The sequence below is a fragment of the Perca fluviatilis genome, chromosome 18, assembly GCF_010015445.1.
Source record: "Perca fluviatilis chromosome 18, GENO_Pfluv_1.0, whole genome shotgun sequence".
Taxonomy (NCBI): domain Eukaryota; kingdom Metazoa; phylum Chordata; class Actinopteri; order Perciformes; family Percidae; genus Perca; species Perca fluviatilis.
In genome coordinates, this window is record NC_053129.1 from 27026503 (window position 1) to 27048472 (window position 21970).

The window sequence follows — 21970 nt, forward strand, 5'->3', positions numbered from 1 at the left end:
ACGGGACTGGATAGTTTTATACTGACATTGTTTTAGAGTTACAACAGTAACAAAGTAAATCATGTTTTGGCATTTTCATGTACACCTAATTAAATGATGCATTCGTTAACTCACCAATCGAGGCAAGAAGTTGTAAACACCGCAGTCCATACATTCCAGTGCTAAATTGGTCTAACCCAATGACAGAATTAACTACAGCCTATAACAAAAGTATTTTAGTTGTGTGCATTTGAATTTTCAAATCAAATCTTCAAGTTCAAAGCAGTTTACTGTTTGACGAGTGCTTTGTTGACATTTGATTAGTTGTAGATTTATTCAGTAATATGCACCACTAACACTAATGCACAAAAATATAAGGGAACTGGTAAGGGCCTTAAGTTGGATCCTACATTGTTATTTGGGCCCTCCCGCCCTGTCTTGTGTCAAAATTAAGTTTTGGTATATATATATATATATATACCAAAACTTAATTTACACATACATATATACATTTTTTTTATTGCATTTCACAAGAAATCCCAGCTGAAAGTTCATTCTACAATTATGCACAGCTTTCTATGCCCACACAGCCCCCACCCTTCACCCTATGGCACAGTGATGCTCAAAGCAAACACACACAAAAAAGGATATACACACACACACACACACACACACACACACACACACACACACACAAACACACACACATACATATACTAATACATACACATACCATACCATACCCACATTCATATGTGTCAATAAAATAAAAATAAAATAAAATGAAGACATGTATCTGTGATAGAATGAACTACATGGAGATGCAGGATGGGGGAGTTTATCAGGGGCCTTAAAGCTACAAAACTACATTATTGATAGCACAATTGTGCATATGTTAGATATTGTGGGCTTAATTAGATTAAATATTATTTAACATAATTTCACCAGGATATTAAAAACAAACAATAAGATAAATGTAAACATATCAAAGAAGTGCTCATGGCCCCTTATAGACCTGGGAACCTAAAAATGAAACTTAAAAGGAGCAAAAACAACTTTACACATGTAAGCAGGGTACAAAATTAGCACCATCTACCAGCCAAATGCTGGTAAAATATGGTGGTAAATTTGCTTTACTCACCAGCCAAAAAAAGCAATGGTAATCTATCATGTGGCTGGTAAAATTTAAAAATTCATAGCAGTTACTCATAATGTTTTCATGTAATTTTAATCCAAACAAGATGTAGGCCTATGATTGGGCCTTTCGCCATATGCATGTACCATGCAGTTTGGGAATATTTCTGACATCACTGAAGGCATCACACGCAGCTACTGCTGTGCTGTGCTACTGTGCAGCGGGAGGTCAAATTACGAATCCTACTATGGCCACGCCAAGACCCGCCCTACAAAGCAGCTCGATTGGTTGGGGGTTATGCATTTCACCTCGAGGAATAGGACCTGAACAAATGGGGTTACGTTACCTTGCATAGGCATGGACGCCTGGCCAATAGTAGTGATTGAAGGGCGGGTCTTGGCATGGCCATAGTAGGATTCATAATTTCGCCAGCGGGAGTGCGGAACAAGGATGTGTCGAGCGCGCCCATGCTTGGTGGGCGGAGCCGGGAAGAGGAATGTACCTAATGTAACCGAATGTAACAGGTACAGACTCGCCGTTAATATCCCATCAGGCTATCTATCAGGAGCAAACCGGACCGGAGGTAAATATAACTTATCACTCAACAAAAATCTTCATAAAGTTTGTAAAGATGTCAGTGTTTGGTTTTACCTACAGTCTGTTGTGGATGTTTGATGTTATTTAAAGGCAGCTGTTGATGGGTTACTGTAAAAGCCCCTGTGCGGGCCGGCCGGGCCGTCTTTCTTCTTATGTAGGCCTACACAAGGCAACACGCCAAATTGTATTCACATTTTTGTCATTTTAACAAGGCTTTAACTACCGGGACAGTTACACACCTGCTTTAGTACAGAAAATACGTTTGAGAATAACTGCTTCAATTCGGCATTATCTACCTACAAGAATATACTTATGAACTAAATTTTAACATTTACCACCACTTTGTCCGTTTTTTTTTTTTTACATCACAGTTAAACACAGCATTGCACAGTGTGAGTGTAACGCAGTACCGTTTCAGATATGGTGGTGCACGAGGAAAGTTATACAGAACTCTAGCACATTCATTCTCAAAAGGTAAGAAGTCCCGTTTGATGAGTTCAAGATTTACCATTTGCTAAAAGGTAACACAAAATTAAGCGGTCATTGTTCGAATTATGAGCAGAGAATTGGCCTAGACCTAACCATGGGAGAGATAATGCATCAGGGCTAGACTGCATCATGCCAAGTGGAGAAAAGCTACAGATTAGAGAGCTATGTGAACTAGGCTTAATGAAAGTTAAACCATTGAACAGTAAAAATTGTAAGGCTTGATGAAAAGATGAGGTAATTCTGCAAGGCACCACAAGATGGTAGGATTACACCTTGGGATGCACGAAGCAACCCGTAACCTGAACCCAGAGGTGTATAGTCCAGGTGCCAGAAAGTAGAAATCCTGTCCAGCAGCTGTCCCAACCATCACTAAACCAGCTCCTCTACCAGGTAGCTCGTTAGTGAAAACACCTGTTCTAGATGTAGAGGCAGATCCAAAAACATGGCAGGATTTTTACTTTCTGGCACCTGGACTATACACCTCTGCCTGAACCCCTGTGTCCTGCTTGAACATTTGGTCCGGTTTGGTTCATTATACCGCATGAGAACAATCCCATCCGAACTCTGTTGGTCCTTCACTTCGTCTTTGTTCAGACATTTTTCTGGTTTACATCTTCATTTTCCCAATTTAAGACTGCATTTTATTGAGAAAAAGTTGTGTGACTGCTTGTGTTTAGACAACATCTTCTATTTTTAGATTTTTTTTTTAGAAGCATTGCATCTTTCTTATTTATTTATTTTTTTAAATAAGCTTTTTTTTGGTAGAGGAATGTATTAAAATTCCTAAGGTACTGGAGAAAGTATTGTTTTGCTATCAATACTGAAACTCAGGGATCATATTGTCACTGATATAGAAATAATATCTAATTATGCCCATTTCTACAATCCAATCCAAGGACCCCCCCCCTCCACACACACACACACACACACACACACACACACACACACACACACACACACACACACACACACACACACACACACACACCTCCCCTGGTGTGATATAAAAACTTGGCACGTTGAGAAATTAACACCCATCTTTTCCAACAAAAAAGCCTTTACGAAGCTTCCACGGTGATAATAATGCATCAGACACACATTTCTTTCCTTTCTGTGACCACTCCTCAACATTGTACTTACATTTCCGTTGTTGTATATTAAATCAAGTAAAACCAACTTAACTGCCTTCACAGTCACTTTAACTTGGCCTGAAGCTAAAACTGTCAAACTAGAAGCAGAAGGTTGCAACAGGAACAGATCATATGAGAAGTGAGGGGGAAGCAATATTTCAGTGAGATTAATAACACTTAAAGCACTTCCCTTCAGCTGTTGGTTGTGTTTAATATAGTTTTAAACACACCTTTTTCGATTAAGTTGTGAACATTAGTTCATTTAAAGTTACAGTTACATATCGTAGCGAGGGGAAGAATCATACAACCAGTAAATGGTATAAAAAGCCAATTTCCCACCCTGCTTGTTACTGTGTATTACTTTTGTTTACAAGTCCTGGTTCAGTTGTAACTGGGCAGCGTGAACTTAAATGAAATGGTTCAGCGCAAATAAGGCAAGCTGGATATACAGTCACTTTATTCCCCTGCAGATATACACACAGTTTGGGCGTCATATAGTAAAGGAAATGCTGTACTAAGTAAGGCTGGGTACCAAATTCAATACTTTTTTTGGGCACAGACCGAATTGACTCTAAAGTATCGAGTTATGCCTCGTCATTCAAAACCCAATTTCAATACCTAAAGAGTAAATCTCATCAGCATCAGTGAGCCAATAAGCACGCAGCATGCTTCTACCACCTACTACCTAATAATGCTGGTGATTTTTAACTCCACAGGTCATAGAGGCAGGCAGGAAAAAAATCTATGTTACACAGAGAAGGAGTCACGTAGTAGGAGCTGAAAAATCAATTAAAAATGTATTTTTGTGTTATAAAATTGGTATCAAAAAAGTTTTGGTTTTTTTTTTCATTTAGGAACCGGTATCGAATATTTACTATAATATTTATAACTTTTAGCCCTACAGGTTGTTGGAGAACCGCTAACAAGCCGCGATATGTAGTTACATTTTTCGAGAGGTGCACGTCAGGCTACGGTGTAGGGTCTGGCGTAGGGTCTCCGCGTACCTATGTACGTAGCCACAGCGTAGATAATAACGCAGAAACATAAATCCCGCTTTAGTCCTAAGGCAAAAAACCAACTTTAAAGACAACAGTGATATTTTCTTCTACACCCTTGACTCACCCCGACGCTGACGGGAAGTTTCCTCTGTCTTTGTGTGTAAATGTCTTCACTCTCTGTATGTCAATTACTCCGCTGGGACCTTGTTACAGCCCCGGTCAATCGCGCACCCCCCTTAATTAACACAGTAAATTACATTCCTATATTTATACCCCAATAACGAGACTGGCCCGCTGAAAAGGTCACCAACAGTTTAGCAGTTTTTTTTTTTTCGCCCTAAAGCAATGCAGCCCAGGAGGATATGGCTGGGAGGAGAGCCAAAAGAACCGGAGGCGTAGAGGAAACTTTTTTGTGACCTCCGAGTGTCGGAGTTGGTTGGTTTCACCTTGCTGTTATTTTCAGCTCCGAGGAATTCTTCAACCAGCTATTTGTCATCATGTTCAAGAGGTTGTTGAATTAATCACTGGAAAATAGGCTTATTCTGAGGAAGTTGGTGACACCGCATGAGAAGGAAAATGTAATCCAAAGCGTCTGATATCAAGAGAAAATGACATTTCCTCACACTAAAGGGTCTACCGCAGACAATAATGTGCTCAGCTCATGTGCCCCGGGGCCAAACTGCACAAGCTGCTGCAGAGGGACTTCTGCACGTTCACGGTCATTGAATTTCTCTGCTCAAAGTCTTGTTGGGTTTTCCTGGAGAAAATGTTCTGGCAAAATCTTGACAGAAAATTAATGACCAACAATTCTGGGTCATTTATCAAGCAAAAGATGCCAAACATTTGCTTCTTAAATGTGAAGATTGCCTGCTTTGCTATGTTTAATGTCGTTGTCATTGTCAATTTATGCATGTGTCTGTTGTATTAGGGGTGGGAATCACCAGAGGCCTCACGATACGATATCATGATGCTTATGTCACGATATGAGATTATTGCGATTTCAAACAATATATTACCTTTTCTCCAACTTCAAATTTTTCCCAATTTCAAACGATGTCCCCAAAACTGTTTTATCTAAAAAATTATACATTTCTCTGTGTGTTCATGTCACTTCAATTTTATTGCTGCAAAATGACCAACACATATCTAATAAAAGATCGATACTTGGCGTCCGTGTAGCGATACAGTACTGCCATGGAAAATATCGCGATACTATGCTTTAGCGATTTTTTCCCCCCGCCCCTATGTTGTATGTATGTTGACGTATTGATCATTTTATTTCTATTTTTATTTCAAATTGTTTTTCTTCCTGTCACTCTAATGTTATGTGATTGTGATATATTTTGTGACCCCCTCAAAAACGAGCTGATACATCACAAGGGGTTTGTCAATTATATACGTTTGTACTTTGAACTGTTGCCAGGACGAAAAGCTGTTTGAAGATGACACCTTGGGTCGTGTAAAATTCGTATGTTTTTTTTTTTTCTACAAACTAACCAAAACAAACAAATGGTCACCGTCAAACCTACGAAAATAATGCAGTAAACCAGAATAACTCTTTTACAACTATAGACCTGATGAGTGAGAAGCTTACAAGGTGCACTTGGAGTGTGATAAGGGCAACAAAAAAAAATCTGGAACTAATTCAATATTTAAAGGTCCCATGACATGGTGCTCTTTGGATGCGTTTATATAGACCTTAGTGGTCCCCTAATACTGTATCTGAAGTCTCTTTTATATAGACCTTAGTGGTCCCCTAATACTGTATCTGAAGTCTCTTTTATATAGACCTTAGTGGTCCCCTAATACTGTATCTGAAGTCTCTTTTATATAGACCTTAGTGGTCCCCTAATACTGTATCTGAAGTCTCTTTTATATAGACCTTAGTGGTCCCCTAATACTGTATCTGAAGTCTCTTTTTATAGACCTTAGTGGTCCCCTAATACTGTATCTGAAGTCTCTTTATATAGACCTTAGTGGTCCCCTCATACTGTATCTGAAGTCTATTTTATATAGACCTTAGTGGTCCCCCTAATACTGTATCTGAAGTCTCTTTTATATAGACCTTAGTGGTCCCCTAATACTGTATCTGAAGTCTCTTTTATATAGACCTTAGTGGTCCCCTAATACTGTATCTGAAGTCTCTTTTATATAGACCTTAGTGGTCCCCTAATACTGTATCTGAAGTCTCTTTTATATAGACCTTAGTGGTCCCCTAATACTGTATCTGAAGTCTCTTTTATATAGACCTTAGTGGTCCCCTAATACTGTATCTGAAGTCTCTTTTATATAGACCTTAGTGGTCCCCTAATACTGTATCTGAAGTCTCTTTCCTGAAATTCAGTCTTGGTGCAGAATTACAGCCACTAGAGCCAGTCCCACAATGAGCTTTCCTTAGGATGCGCCATTTCTGTGTCTGTAGCTATTGAGGAGGAGAGAGGGGGGGGCAAGGTGGAGAGTGGGGGTGTGGCCTTGACCAACGGCCACTTTGCTCGTTTGAAAGCAATAATGTCTCTCTCTCATGGGTGGGCCAAATTCTCTGGGCGGGCAAAGCAGAGAAAGGGGAGGTAACCTTGCTCCTTATGACCTCATAAGGAGAAGATTCCAGATCTGCCCATCTGAGCTTTCATTTTCTCAAAGGCAGAGCAGGATACCCAGGGCTCGGTTTACACCTATCACCATTTCTAGCCACTGGGGGACCATAGGCAGGCTGGGGGAATGCATATTAATGTTAAAAAACCTCATAAAGTGACATTTTCATGCCATGGGACCTTTAAGATGTTTTTACACCAGAACAATGATTCTGTGTTCTTAACTTCTGTGGTTTTGTCTTTGCAGGGTGATGTGGTTGCAGAGCGATGGGCCTGTCGAAGCGAGTGTCATCGTGGTCCGTGGAAGAAGTGTTGGAGTGGGTGCAGGATCAGTACCCGACCCACATGGGCACGCTCCATAAAGCCATAATCAAGCACGCTATATCAGGTACAACTACTGCCTTTAAAAACAGACTTTGAAAAGACTACGGTCTGACACAATCTTACATCTAAAGACAACCATCTCACATCTAATGTTAAAGCCAGTCATAATGTGTAAAGACTGGGGATCTTGCAGGGTCACACATTGCAAGACTACAACTAGACTTGTTTTGAAAAATTTAACCTAGCTAGCTAGCCACCGCTGGGGTTAGCTGGTAACTTAAGGGAAGGTTTGCCGATTTTCTGTTCTGCCGTACATGCAGATGAACAGCGGCAGTACCCGGAGGTAGGGCTGGGTACCGAACGTCGATACTTTTATGGTATCGAAAAATTATTTGTCTTTCAGTGCCAAATTTCGGTTCCAAAAGCTTATCTGTCCTCTCCGCATATTGACACAGAGCGGAGCTCCGACCGAGACACACACACACACACACGGAGAGGTGCGGGTGGAGTAAACTGTCTGCAGTTTTGTTGAAGTCACAGAGAGTCACGGTTGGTTTCAAGTGTGGTTACAGTTTTTCATAACTTCACGCGGACAGCGTTTGCTGCGATATGATATTAATGGCGAGCCGAAAGCGGTCGCGGTGCTGTTGACGTTACACTTCCTCTTACTAGACAAGCAGGCACAACGGTGGTTTCGCTGCCCTGATGACTGACTGACAGGCTGAGCTTGCAAAGCAAGGCACTTTTATTAATTAGTTACTCTGAGTGAGCAGTTTTACCAGATTTTTTTAATTTTGATAACTGTTTTAATTCACAATTGGGGTGGAAAATAAAAGCTTTGTGTTTAATGTATTTTTGTTGATGTTGAAATGGATTTTAAAACATATGGTATCGAAAAAAAGTATCTTTAGGAACCGGCATCGAAACTGAGGTATCGAAATTGGCACCGGATCGAAAGATTCTGAACGATACCCGGGCCAAACCCTACGCGGAGGTCGGCGTTTATCCGCCGGTAAAGTTCTCGTTGGATGACTCGCTTCAGAAGGGTTGGAAATTGGCAACTTTTGGCAACTTTTCCTCTTTAGCGTTTAGCTCTCTGCACCATAGCAACCATAAACAACACTGGCTCTCGCTGTTTTCTGCTTCCTGTTTGATGCTGAAGGGAGCGCACCCTTTGGTTGTTGACAATGTTCACATGATTTAACTTCCCTACCAAGACTTAAAACTTACGACAGCATCAAACATGTTTGATGTTGTCGGAACGTCAAGACTGACTCGGACTGAGATTTATGACCACCTTACACCAAACGATTGAGACGACGGTCGAGACTCTCAGGATGTCATTACGATATAGGAAAGCAGTCTGCGACAGTGACATTGCTTTAAAAGTCGTTTGGTGTAAGGTCGGCATAAGGCATTATATTCAACTTCATTGTTAGATGAGAAGATCCATTTGTCAAGAGGACGTTCATTTTTCCGCTTTTTTTAGATTTAGAATGTGTGCAATAAGGTTTGGTTTTACTATGTTTTTGATTCACACATCCAATTTGGGGATGAATGACTACTCCCACATGGACACCTCTCTTCCAGGGCGTGCATTGCTGAGACTAAAGGACCATCACTTGGAGCTACTCGGGGTGGAGGCTGAGGAACAGCAGCAGGAAATCTTGCAGGGCCTCCTCCTCCTCAGAGTTCATGAAGAAATCAATGAACTCAGTGAAATCTGCTCTGGTAAGAGTGCCAAATGACTTTGTCTTCAGGGTGCAGCTGAGTGCCAAACTCATAGAATAGCAGGGCTGGGCAATATATCGACATCGTGATATCAGACTAGATATCATAATATCGTAATATGGCTTAAAGCTATAGTGCGTAGTTTCTGTCGACCCCCCATGAGGAATTCTAAGTAATGACAACCACACTGTCGGCGCGTCCACATGATACAAGCCTTCGGATCCCGCACCACCCCCACCCCTCCCCCACACAGTTGCTGGTAGCCAAGGAGGACACGGAGGATTAAAAACACATGATGGACTCTTCAGAAGAGGTCATTATCTTCGCTCGATTTTCTGCACGCAAAAGTCGCCGGACGCCACAATCTTCTGAACATAGTCATACTGAGAAATACAGAGGGAGTTGTGTGGAGCTGATAGTCTTAATTAGCTTTGTATGAACTCATTTGGCAGGATATTAATCATCTTCTGGCAGGTTTGTTTCCCTCCCAATCAAACTTAGCCATGTATTATAAAAACATGTTTGATGTCACCAGCATTTACTAAAAATGTAACTAAATCTGCCAAAATAGAAAAACCTCTTTTTTTTTTTTTTTACATTTTAATTATTGTGTAGCATTTGTGTCCACAGAAAGAAACCAGTTGCTAACTTTTATTTTATTTGTTCTCTTTTCTGCTCTGCAGAGTGTTTTTCTCTATAGCAGAGAATAAATGTCTTCAGGAGGAATGCGGCTTACTTTTTTCAAATTTTCCATCCATTCATTCATCCATGTGAAGGAGGGAGAACAGTGGGAGTGTGGAAACAACAAGAGAAGGTGAAAGTGAAAGAAGAATCAATGAAGAATGAAGAGAGAAAGAAACCCATTTCCTGTGTGAAATCTGACCTGTGCAGATGGATGGGATTAGTTTTTGTCTGAGTGTCTTTTTCTGAGCTCTACTGTCCATTCGTCTCTGTTTTCTGTCTATCTCTAAAGTGGGTTTACATCCCATCAGTGTATCACGAAATGGTTTTATCTATGTCAAACCATTTTTGGTCCAGACTGAAATATCTCAACAGCTACTGGATGAATTGTAATGAAACTTTCTACAGACATTCACGCATACCTGTCAAGTTTTGGATTTGAAAATAAGGGAAATTTTCGGGCGCCCACCGCGAGCAGTCCCACCACCCCAACCAAGCTCCAGTATCCCTTACATTTTAGGACAGGTGTACAAGAAAGCTGAAATCACCAGTTGATGCAGAATGCTGAAAACATTTACAATTTATAACATTGCTTGTCTTTACATTTACATTTTATTTTCATTCCACACGTTCTTTTCATTTCATATTGCTTTTCTTTTACAGTTTTTCTTTTCATTTCACATAACTTTTCTTTACTCTTTTAGTGAGTTATTGTACAAATTTGTTGCAGACTTTGCATTCTTTAAGACTGTTTTGGAAGGAGTGTATTTGTGGGCGGGGCCAGAGCGGTTCATTTTACATGAGAGTAGAGCGCAAACAGTTCTTTGGTCTAACGTCATTCTCTGTAACAATCTTTCGTACCATGCTAAACACCCTTTCTGAACTTGCATTGCTATGGGGAATGCATAGTAAAGCCTTCATAAGTTTTGTTTTGTTTTTTTCTTCCTTGCGTTGTCACTCATCATCTGACCTCACACACTAACCTTGCGACAACTGCCACCTACAGTACCTGTAGTAGGCTACTGCAGGTGGCAGTTATCGCGAGGCTAGTGACAGAGCTCAAATGTTTTTTTGTTTTTTTTTACTCCGCTCGGGCCCGGGTTATTATTATTTTTTAATAACGCAGGTTATAATACGGGAGATTTACGGGAAAATACGGGACTTTCCCGGCCAAAACGGGATACTTGACAGGTATGCATTCACGATTCCCATCAAACACGTTTATTGTCAACACAGTGCAGACGGTCCTAAGTGAAATAACCAATAATAAGCTGTTCTTCTTTCAGCTTTCTTGTTGGGGTTTCCTGGAGAAAATATTCTGGCAAAATCTTGACAGAAAATGAATGACCATATATCAAGCAGAAGATGCCAAACATTTGCTTCTTAAATGTGAAGATTTCCTGTTTTGCTATATTTAACATCATTGTAAATTATATACTTTTGGACTTTGAACTGTTGCTAGGACTAAAAGCCATTTGAAGATGATACTTTGTGTCATTGGAAATTCTGATGGGCTTTTTTTTCTACAAGCGAACTGAAAAAAAATGGTCAAACCTACGAAGATAATTCAGTAAACCAGAATAAGTGGATAGAGGAGAAGAGGATGACTCCTACGGACTTTGGTGACCCACTGACTTTTCCTCCAGTGCCATTAGGTCCACATTGGTGGTTTTGAGGGGAAGTGTCTCAAAACTTCTGGATGGATTGGCACAGATGTTCACGTCCCCCTCAGGATGAATTGTAATCTGTATATTTTTCCTCTAGCACCATGATAAATATATATAAGTTGTGCTCATGTGGTTGACGTTGGACGGTGATGGCAGGTGGCTATGAGTCCCTCATCGGGACTTGCCTGACTCTGCTCGCCTGGTCGGTCAGGGTTTTCAGGTGTGGACATCGGAGTAAACACAGGATGGGGGTGTTTTTTATTTTTTTTTTTTTTATAACTTGTAAATATCTTATGCAAGTGGTCCTAAAACTTTCAGATGCCTATTTGATATAATGCCCTTTTTCCTTCATTTATGTAAGCCTACTTTTAATGTGTATTGTAGGCATCACTACCACTCAAAGTTTTTATTACATACAGTAAAAGGTCATTATTTCTGAACCTTTTTTCATAGCAATGCTACAGTATGCTTGGATGAATAAAAAATGCTGCCTTGGCAACACAATCTTGCCACTTGTGTGTCTTCTTTCTGCTTTTACAGCTGCAGCCTCATGCCTCTCACACACTTCCAGTGTTCCCCTGTAACTTTGTTCCTGTATGGCTTGAAAGAAAAGAAAAAGAAAGATCTAGGACTCTTAAAACTAAAAGGTCATAATAATAATAATAATAATAAAAAAAACATTATGCATACTTGTGTGCTGCCCAAATCAATATGCCATAGACTCCAAAGACAGCAGGTGTAGTGTTGATGAACAGTGCAGTAAAAAATGTAATCAAACTACGTGGCATCAGTCATATCAGTCTGATCATAATCCATGAAGTTCACACTTTCACAGTGACACTTTTAGGGGCCTTAGCTACCACAGCTTCAAGAAGACACACCTGATGAAAATATAAAACAAAGTGAACGAACTTGGGATTTAAAGATGTCTCTTCACTATTAACTGGCAATGAAGAAAACAAAGTAACCACTTTCTCTTTTTCCTCCTTAAGTAGCTTATACGTTTTCTAAAACCATCTTGTTCCATACTGTCTTTTAGCATTATATGCTGTATATTGTCAGCTTGTTTCAGCTCATAATTGATTCTATATGATGTTTACACTGAGCAAAATATTCAAAGCCAAGACTCTTATGTTTTTAATTCCTACACCATTCCATCAAATAGACATATTCAAAATCTATTCTCATTCTGTCATTTTATACACGTTCCCTAAATTCTCCACTAGAATTTAAAATAAAGTTTGTTGGGGTTGAACATATTTAGCTGCACAGGATGAGTTTGTAAGGACTGACCTGCTAGTGAGTCAGTGAGAAACAAAGAAATACAAGAAAAAAGATAATTGTATAATTTGTATAAAATTACAAACATGCACTTGCACTCTGCGAATGAGGTATACTGCTGTTAAGGAAAATAAACAATATGCTTATGAAAACTTAAACCTGGTGGTGGGAGTGTGAGCGCAATTATATAGATGTTTCCAGTAAACCAAACCTCCTATCAAGTGACCTTTCCTCTCTTTTTTTGTGTGTGTGTGTGTGTGTGTGTGTGAGATTAATACCCCAGGAGATGGTGTGACATTTGATTTGGCGGGGCGTGGCTGGGGAAACGCTCACTCAGCACAAACCTAAATCCACCTCACTGATAGTGAGTGTATGTGTGTGTGTGTGTGGGGGGGGGGTGATAAAATACACCACTGACCCTGACGTCAGAGCCAGAAGGTAAACTCAGACGCTAAATACACAAATGCAAATTCAGCTTATTTTAAGATATGTCCTCTTTTAGAGACTCACACCACAACAGTGGGTTGGATTGTATGTATGTGCATAAGGTAAAATGACTAGAAGTTGCATTTGTATTACAAAAAGCGACTAAATGCGTTGAATACACTGTATTGCAAAACTACATGGGCACCTGAACAAAGAATGTGGCCCCCTTAAAATTACGTGACACAAATCTACTTTTTGGCGTGAGATTTTGGCATCTGGCTGCAGGTATTTGCTCCCATTCACCCCAAGATCATTAGTAATTTGGAAACTGATGGTGGACAAAAAGGCCCGACTCACAGTTGTCGTTTAATGGGGGTTTAGATCAGTTTCTTCCCCACCAAATTCAGAAAACCATTTCTTCATGGATCTGGCTTCATGCATGGTTATGTTGAAACAGAAAAAGGGTGTTGGGACCAAGCAGGGGGTTAAACATTGATTTTAACCAAAAATGGCTCAGATTGAGCTGACTGCAGAGACAAAGGACACAGGGAAGGCAAGACAAAGGATCTTGGCCTACATGTGAATCCCAAAGCCAGTTTCTTCAAACTCCTACAGGCCGCCACTTGGAAGCAGAGTCGCCAAAATGGAGATTCTACCTTCAACACGAGGAGGGCAAGGCAGACTGGTGGTGAGACAAAGAACTGCTTCACACCTGTGACAAGGTTGCGCTTTTCCCATTGGCTGTCGGGCCTTTGAATGCACCACCCCGCCACTAGGAGGTGGAGGAAGGATAAAAGCTGTCGACGTTTGTGTTTCTTTGCTTTCCACGGTAATCCATTTTACTGACAGGAGGTGCACTAGTCCGGACTAGCTTAACCAGCGTCACCTCGCTGGTCGAGATTGAGCTGGGACATTTTATATCTTTCTGATATACAAAGGGGATCCGAGGGGATACTGACCCAGTATCTCCTCACATCTGCAGCGGGTTTAATCAGCCCGGATTCAAGGAAAGGACTACGTTCCGCTCTTTTTGCCCATTTGATAGGACATTCATCTAAGATACTGTTTTGTCACACACCACTATTGGAGTTAGTCAACTTGATTTCTACCTCGGTCCTGTTTTCTTTCAGAGAAACACAGATTGAGGGATAAATCCACAAAAATCTGTCTTTTTTCCACTGTTTCATACAACCAGGCCAACACTGCAGCTGTGATGGCGACCAGGCATCATGCGTTTCAAACAGGCCAGCTGAGAGCCTCCTCCTCCCCCTCATTCCTTCAGCGTCTGCCAGCCACAGCAGCCTCTCTGTCACTTTCTTGTGATTTATTCATAGCTGCACCAGAGAAAGAACGATCAATAGTTTCTGGAAGAAAAATGAGTTAGCGTCAGGATGGAAAATAGAGAAGTTCAGTGTAAGTTCAGAGGGGATGTGAAAGTTTAGGAGGCCTGCCAGGAATCTGCTGCTTACTTCACTTCACAACATTGCTGGCGCTTCTGCATCTTAACAGTAATAATTTGAAAAGTAACGCTATCAGCTCTACTTATGACTCCCTGGGAGCAATAATTTGTCACGTTATGTTTCTGTTACACCTTGAAAATTGGCCGTTGGCATTACTTTGAAACATCAGTTGGTTTCCCCCTCTGTGAAAACTGCTGGTGGTGACAAGGATTAGAGAGTGATCTATTTACATTCTTGGCTGCTAGTTTGCAAATGTCAGCTAACATTAGTGGACTGGAGCTGCTGACATATCACGCTAACGGGACAGGGCACGACGCTAAGAAAATTGGCATAGGTAACATTACATTCAAGATGTGTCAAGATGTTTACCACTATTGCTAGCTTTGTCACACGGGATGAATCAAATTAAATACGTTATTTATTAGCATATTATATATTTCTATTGGTTAAGGGGAATTTTACAAACAAATTTGAAGATTGTATTATTTTTTATATTGGATTTCCTTTAGATGTAACTGCAATTATTGATTAGCAGCAATTTTGTCACTGAATTATTTTATCTTCTTTGGTCCTTTTTTGCCAACTGGGTGTTATTGTAGCAGAAGTTTCCAATATTTTTGACATTTAAAGTTTTTTCAACTTAAAGTTGTTAGGTGAATGTAGCAAAACCACCAACCAACTAATGTCAGCTAACACGACACAAAGCTACAGGGCTCTCAAGTTTTGAAGACAGGCAAGAGTGACCCCCCCCCCACACACACACACAAAAAAAGATCATAGATTGGTGGCGGGTTGGACGAGTCGCAGGAGTAGGGGTGTTTCATTAATATTATTATTATTATTATTATTAGTGTTTTTGTTTTTACAAAAGAAAAGATTTGACACATGGCACTGACAATTCAACCAAATACAAAGTATTTATTCAATTTCCGCATGGCATGGTGACTTATGATAAGAGGGGGTATGGGGGTCCTCCCCCAAAAAATGTTGAGCATTAAACTCTTCATTTCCTGCATTCTGGTGAATTTTTATGCACCTATTTATACCTTTTTCTGAATCAATTCATGCTGGAAATCTTTATGTAATGGTAAACATAGATTATTATCCAAATATAAAAACATAATGGAATATATGGCAGTAAGGCTCTCAGGCATTCTGTATTGCTTTCATCTATTTATTCTCCTGTAGATCAGATTTCCTAATTAAATCTGAATCAGCACACATGTAGCCTAGCATCATTTACTCTTCCCTTTTCTTTTGCATCTTTTGCTGAGGATTTAACCTCCTTAAATGTGCATATGACAATTATTCACGTCAATGATACATTCATTCATTTTAATGAATTGATAAACAGAATTGTTTGAGCAAGATTTCTGCTCATGTTCAAAACGTTGTGCACATTCAAAATATATCTGTTTTACCTGAGTTTTGGAGGAGTCGTGATATTTTGAGAAAATTAAAGTTATAATAGTCAATATATTTCAGAAAATAATCTGCTGTGCATTAACGTGATTGCTCTGCTGAGACGGTAGATCTCAGACCGTCTGACAGACACAGAGCCCCGTTTGGGTCTCTGGTCTCTGATTGAGCGAATGTTTAGGGACGTGTCTGTACGCTGCTCTATGCTTTTTTTTTCATTGGCTGTTGCATTAAATCTTACCCAGATACAATAGTGCTATTTTCTGATTGGCTATTGTGTAGCCACTTTCTTTTTTTTGATTGGCTGATAAGTGGCAGGCTCGACTAAGAACTCCAGGGGAGATGCGCTTGATTCCTGCTGGTTCGATAGTGAGAGCGGCGCGGGCAGAGAAATTTTGGGTGCTGCGGCATATTCAATTTATTTTAAATAGTTTTTCCGCGTGAGAAATACAATGTGTGGCGGGAGTGCGTGACAAAAGACCGAAATGAGTGACTGTCACGCTCAATGCGTGACACTTGAGAGCCCTGAAGCTAAAACCAGCAGTGCAAAGCTACCAACAGTCTAATGTTAGCTAACATGGTACAAAGCTAACATAACATTGGTGGGTCTAGTAGTTATTGTCAAATGTCAGCTTATTGGGCACAAAAGCTAACGCAACATTACAGATGCTAGCTACGGGCAATCAAGTGTCAACAGAACATGAAGCTAACATTATCAAGGCTATTCAGCTAACATAATGAAACAGGGCACATTAAGCTAACATAGCTTTACAGGGCTAAGCTACTATAGTAGCCTACAGTGCACAAGCACAAGCAACATAAAATATGAGTTTTTTTTGTTGGATTGATTATTTAAAAATCGGTATCCATGAAGGTTTAAATGAGAAATTAGTTTTATCTTGTTGTACATGATTTATTTTTTGTGATTTCTGTGACTTTTATTAGCAATTTTTTGAAGAATCTCTTGTCTTATTGTAAAATTATATTTATAAGGTGAAACCATCTGTATGGATTATAGGATTACTGTATCTGTTTATAAATCTCACCTATGCTTGGTTCATTTATTGTTTTTAGCATACGGAGGAAGGCCCTTGCCCAAAACATCCATGCTATGACTTTCACAGAGATGTTATTGTATCAGTCACAGTGCAGATTATTATTTATTTTATGAGTTGTAAAATGAAATAGTAATTATATTATTCCCCTGTGAGAAAACCTTCCAAAAACCACATTCATTTTCATGCTGCTTTGCTTAGCCCTGGCAGGCAGAGCAACACCATACCCAGTTTCACAACTCACACACTCCACCGTACGTGTGCATTTGAACAATAAATGTGCTCATTTTTGTGCATACATCTATACCTCTTGCTGCATGTGTGTGTGTGTGTGTGTGTGTGTGTGTGTGTGTGTGTGTGTGTGTGTGTTTGTGTAAAATTGCCTGTGCATGCAAGCATTTTACAATACAAGTGAAACTGTCACTTGAGAGCAACCAAACACCACATCACATTTATAAAATTTTGTCTGAGTCTGTGCTTGTTTAAAAATCACTCCTAGCCGCCTGCCGCAGCCTGTAGGTAACCAACTGTCGAGCTACGAAATGTGAAACACGGCGTCTGACAAATATCTGCTTTCAAACATATATTTATTTGCAGCCTTTATTCAGTCAAGATGCAGAACGAGTAGGTGGTGGAGTGTGTTTTCAGAGGGAGGCTTCAGCTCCTGCAGCAGTCGACTCTGCTGAGCAAAACATTGAATTTCTAACCTGCACCAAAAGTGAGGCTCAAGGCAGACCTGATTGTGGAGGAGGTCAAGAACGATCAACAACAATTATAGGCAAAAGGTAACTAGATATTGGAGTTACTGAGCAGGGTTGTGAATAGGAAGTTTTGCGTTTAAATGCCCAGGATGTAGTTAATAAGTTTAATAGCACTCTTACTGCTGTATGTTAGGCCCACGGCAAGCTTCTCGTGGCCAATGCCAACTCTGGACAAGATTGCGTTCTAAGCCGGCAAATTTGTCAAAACTCTGGTTTCTGTGTATCCTTATAGACGTAAAATGGTCCAAATCTTTGAGATTCAATAAATGTTCCCAGCTTCATTCAAATTGGATTTCTGTTATGGAGCTTCTTAGCAATCGAATTACATGGGAAAAAAGAGACATCCAGTTGCCTGAAGCTTTTCCCTCCTGAGACTCTTCCATTCAGCAGTGATCAATGTGGCGTAACCGGAAAAATGTCCACACATTCAGTCAAACCATCCCTCCAGGTGAGAATGGACATGTATGGATAAAAAATGGGTTAAGGCAGGTGAAGCAGGATCTATGTATGGTAGTGTCTCTGTCTCCCACGGTCCCAAAAGTGTCTAGGGAAGACATAGTTGAATAAACGCACACACCTAAGGATAGGCTCTATTGCAGTATGGTCAGACTGACATTGTTTTCATTCTGTGCTGAGGTGTTCGGGTTCACAGTGGTTTGGTCCACTGCTTGGTTTCTCCCGTTATAACGGTACACAGAAGTCCAGTGGGACTCGTCGTGGGAGAGATCAAATTGTGTCAGTAAGTAGGCTGGCAAGGCTGTTTTATTCACTTTAAACATCGGATAAATTGATTATTTTCTCTAAATCAGATGATGCTGAGTCATTAGTAAATTCGTCATGACAAAATAATGATGTATTTTTCCATGAGTCCGCTATGTTAGCAGTTATGAAGTTACTTAGCTTGTTTGGTAGCTTGATGGATAGTTAATTACGTAGCTAGCTTGCTAATTCCACCCACTGTGCTTTCATGCTACACACTGGTTAGAAAATGAGCCGAACAAAGTCACTCATCTGGCGAGAGCGCTGTGCTTTTCTACGTTGTGACAAGAGTACATGAATGAACATTACGTTGTTAAACTTTACTAATTAAGTGGCCAGCTGGCTGGCTAGTTACTTAGCTTGCTTGTTCGGAGGCTCTGTTCTCAGTTCAGCATCATCTGTATTAAAGAAAAAGAGTCACTTCATCCAATGTTTAAAGTAAATAAAATAGCTTTGCCACCCTACTAACCCTAACCCTTACTGGAGTTCCACAACTACACATATCCTATACAAGTACAATTTTGTATGTATTATTTGTGTCCCCTTCATTAATTGCTCTTAAGAAATGTTATGTTCATTGTCGCCCCCATCTGTTAGATGAAATTTACGCACATGACTGTATACGTACTACCGGCAATACGTCACCCGAGGGAAGGTCTCATCACCACGCCCCTTTCTGGGGTTATCTACTCCTTTAACCTTAAAGGGATACGCCACCGTTTGTTGAAATAGGGCTTATCACGGTCTCCCGCTATTTAATATGTGTGCATGCATTGTTTTGTGTGCATTTTGTCTGGCGCAACAATTAGCTTAAGCGTAGTGAATGGAATCCTATGTTGCTGGTTAGCATGTTGTGAGTAAAAGTGAGCCAACAAAAGACAAAAAAACAACCTAATTACTTGCACTGAGACAAAAAATGCATTGGCCCACCTATCTAAAGCTAGGAGAGACCGTGATAAGCCCTATTTCAACAAACGATGGCGTATTCCTTTAAAGATATCATCTGTTTCTACGATAATTCAAGTAGTGCTCTTGAGTATCTAATTCATTTTGTTATTCTGTATGAAAAATTCTATATTAACAAGCAGACATTTTCTAACTCATCTCCTAATTTTGTACCTTTTCTCATAGAATTTAAGAACTGAAGTCATTTAGAATGTTGGATAACAAAAAAAAAATTGTGGAAACTGTAGTTTTTTTTCCCCTGAAACCTCTGACTTACTGTAAATTGATGTCTTCTTGTACTTTTTGTTTTGTTTGTAATGTCTATTTTTTTTATCTTCATAAGTTTGTGCACTTGATGTTCGCGTGCTATTATTGCTTAACTGATTCTCTGTAAACTGCATTTTGTCAATAAAAAAATAAAAATAAACGTCCCTTTCTGGGGAAAAAAAATCCCGCTCAGTGTTGCCAATTTAGCAACTTTGTCACTAGATTTAGCGACTTTTCAAACCCTCTTTGCGACTTTTTTTTAACAAAAGCGACTAGCGACAAATCTGTATTGTCCAGCGAGCACGCAAGGTATTTCTCTTCTGTGGCCACCAAAACAGTCACCTCTCTCTTCTGTTCTGTGACTGAGGAGCAGAGGAGCAGCCCCTCCCCTCTCTCCTCATGTGCAGCAGCGCTATGCGCAGTGCACAGGCAGGTAGAAGGGGAGGGGGGACAGGATGTGGGGCCGGTGTAGGTAGGAGAGAGACAGCGGGCCGCGTTACCCACAGACGACAACAGCGTAAACGACAGAGGAAATGTAATTCGCTCCAAACTTTTACTTTAAACAAACCGTTTTAAATGACTAACTATGCCAAAAAGTTGCTGAGTAGTTTGTTGCACCAACAATACATCCAAAAACCCTGGTCTTCGATTTGTCCTCTTGCCATGTCCTAAAATAGATCCTGATAGATGGGCTTTGGCTCCAGGCTATAGACCAGACCGATCATCACCAAGGCTCCCTATGAGAGGGAAGAATCGCGCTGTCACATCAGGAGAGAAACAGGAAAATGCTGAAAAAGCTGTTGTGTTGCGGGTTAATCGAGACTTTCACACTGATATATGAGGCTCATAAGAAACGTGAATATTCTCAGTCAGTGTGGTAAATGATGCTGGTGACACTACTGATGGATAGCTAACGTTAGCTTTAGTGGGAGGCTGCTAACAGTTTAGCAGCACCAGACTGTCATCTCCAACTAAATCTCAGCTTATAGATCGAACAGTTGGTTATTAATAACAGGTTGATTAATTACAGACGACACTCAGCCTAACAATAGTGATTTAATCAGATATGTATTTCTACATAAGAAGTATGCGGCCACCGTGTTGGGTCATTGATCTACTGATGTACGGGGGAAGCCTGAGGGGACATGACGGCGATCAACTTTAGTTTATTAAGAGATTGTGAATGCTCAGGTTCAGGCAAAATCACACAATACACAGTAGACGTGTGTAAAACAAACCATCTGTTTAACAAGAAAAAAATCCACACACATTTGTCAAAATTAGGATCCAAACACACGTCAAGTTTCATTGACTTCTATGGGATCGTCTGTTTTCTATCACCCAAAAGGGGTCGCAGCGCGGCCTTGACTTTTAGCGAAGTACCCGTATGTGCCGGTAGTACGTATGTGTTATATCTTTACTTATGTTTACTTTACGTATCCAGAGTCGAGCTGCTCCTGAGTTTTTCCATAACAGTATGTATGCCTTATATATACAGTAATGTGATGACACACTGATGGATACAAATGGGTGTTAATTACAGCTCGCTTACAGCTTCTTCTCTGTCTGTACATTTTCTAAATTGTTGATTTTCAGCCAGGTTTCAGTTGATGCATATTTTGGCTTAGGGTGTGGTAAAGTGATGCACCTGGTTAGGAGTAAACAGAGGGAAAGAAAAAGAAAAAAGAGATGGGTAGAGGGATAATAGAGACAGCTAAATAAAAGCAGATTCAGTGCTCCTGCTAAGTTTATTAGCAGAGTGCACCTGTTCACAGGCTACAGCAGGTGCCTCTGGCAAACAAGGCCAGACCGGAAATGTGTGGATGTGTGTGTGGATGTGTGCGTGCGTGCGTTCAATCACTATGACCGTCTGCTACCAAACACACCCATTTGTCAGGAAAAAACGAGTGACACGGGAAGGGATGCGAAAGCTACAGCCAAAAAAAGAAGAAGAAAAAACACAACCCAGTGTACTTTATTACCTGGAAGTGGGAAAATGAGTTTTGCCAACAAATGGCCCATCTATTCCCCCTCACATCAATGGACTCATGACACTTGATTTATCTTCTCTGTATTGGAAGCAATGAAGTGAAACAAAGGAAAAAAAAAAAAAAAAAAAAAAAAAAAAAAAAAAAAAAAAAAAAAAAAAAAGGGAGAGGAAAAAAAAGAGAAAAAAAAAAGCGGAGAGGATGGGCTCCTGCTGCCTTTAAAGGGATACTACACCGATTTAGCATTAAGCTTTGTATCAGTAGAAACACGGTAGTATTTTTTAACC

The 21970-nt window shown here is 40.2% G+C and overlaps 1 protein-coding gene across 1 annotated transcript; it reads left to right on the plus strand.

Moving 5' to 3' along the window:
- The first annotated feature begins 1602 nt into the window (after positions 1-1602).
- On the plus strand, positions 1603-10175 carry LOC120546215 (sterile alpha motif domain-containing protein 12-like). The gene is made up of 4 exons (XM_039780992.1): positions 1603-1697; positions 7167-7307; positions 8834-8974; positions 9658-10175. Exons 2-4 carry the CDS (start codon positions 7187-7189, stop codon positions 9672-9674), a joined length of 279 nt encoding a protein of 92 aa, XP_039636926.1. The 5' UTR covers positions 1603-1697; positions 7167-7186; the 3' UTR covers positions 9675-10175.
- Positions 10176-21970: the final 11795 nt, after the last annotated feature.

What these genes read in the sequence shown, in the direction of transcription:
- LOC120546215 (XM_039780992.1), top strand. Translation starts at nt 7,187, where the DNA reads ATGGGCCTGTCGAAGCGAGTGTCATCGTGGTCCGTGGAAGAAGTGTTG. An exon ending in AATCAAGCACGCTATATCAG is followed by an intron (nt 7,308 to 8,833) that starts GTACAACTACTG and finishes CCTCTCTTCCAG; the next exon opens with GGCGTGCATTGCTGAGACTA.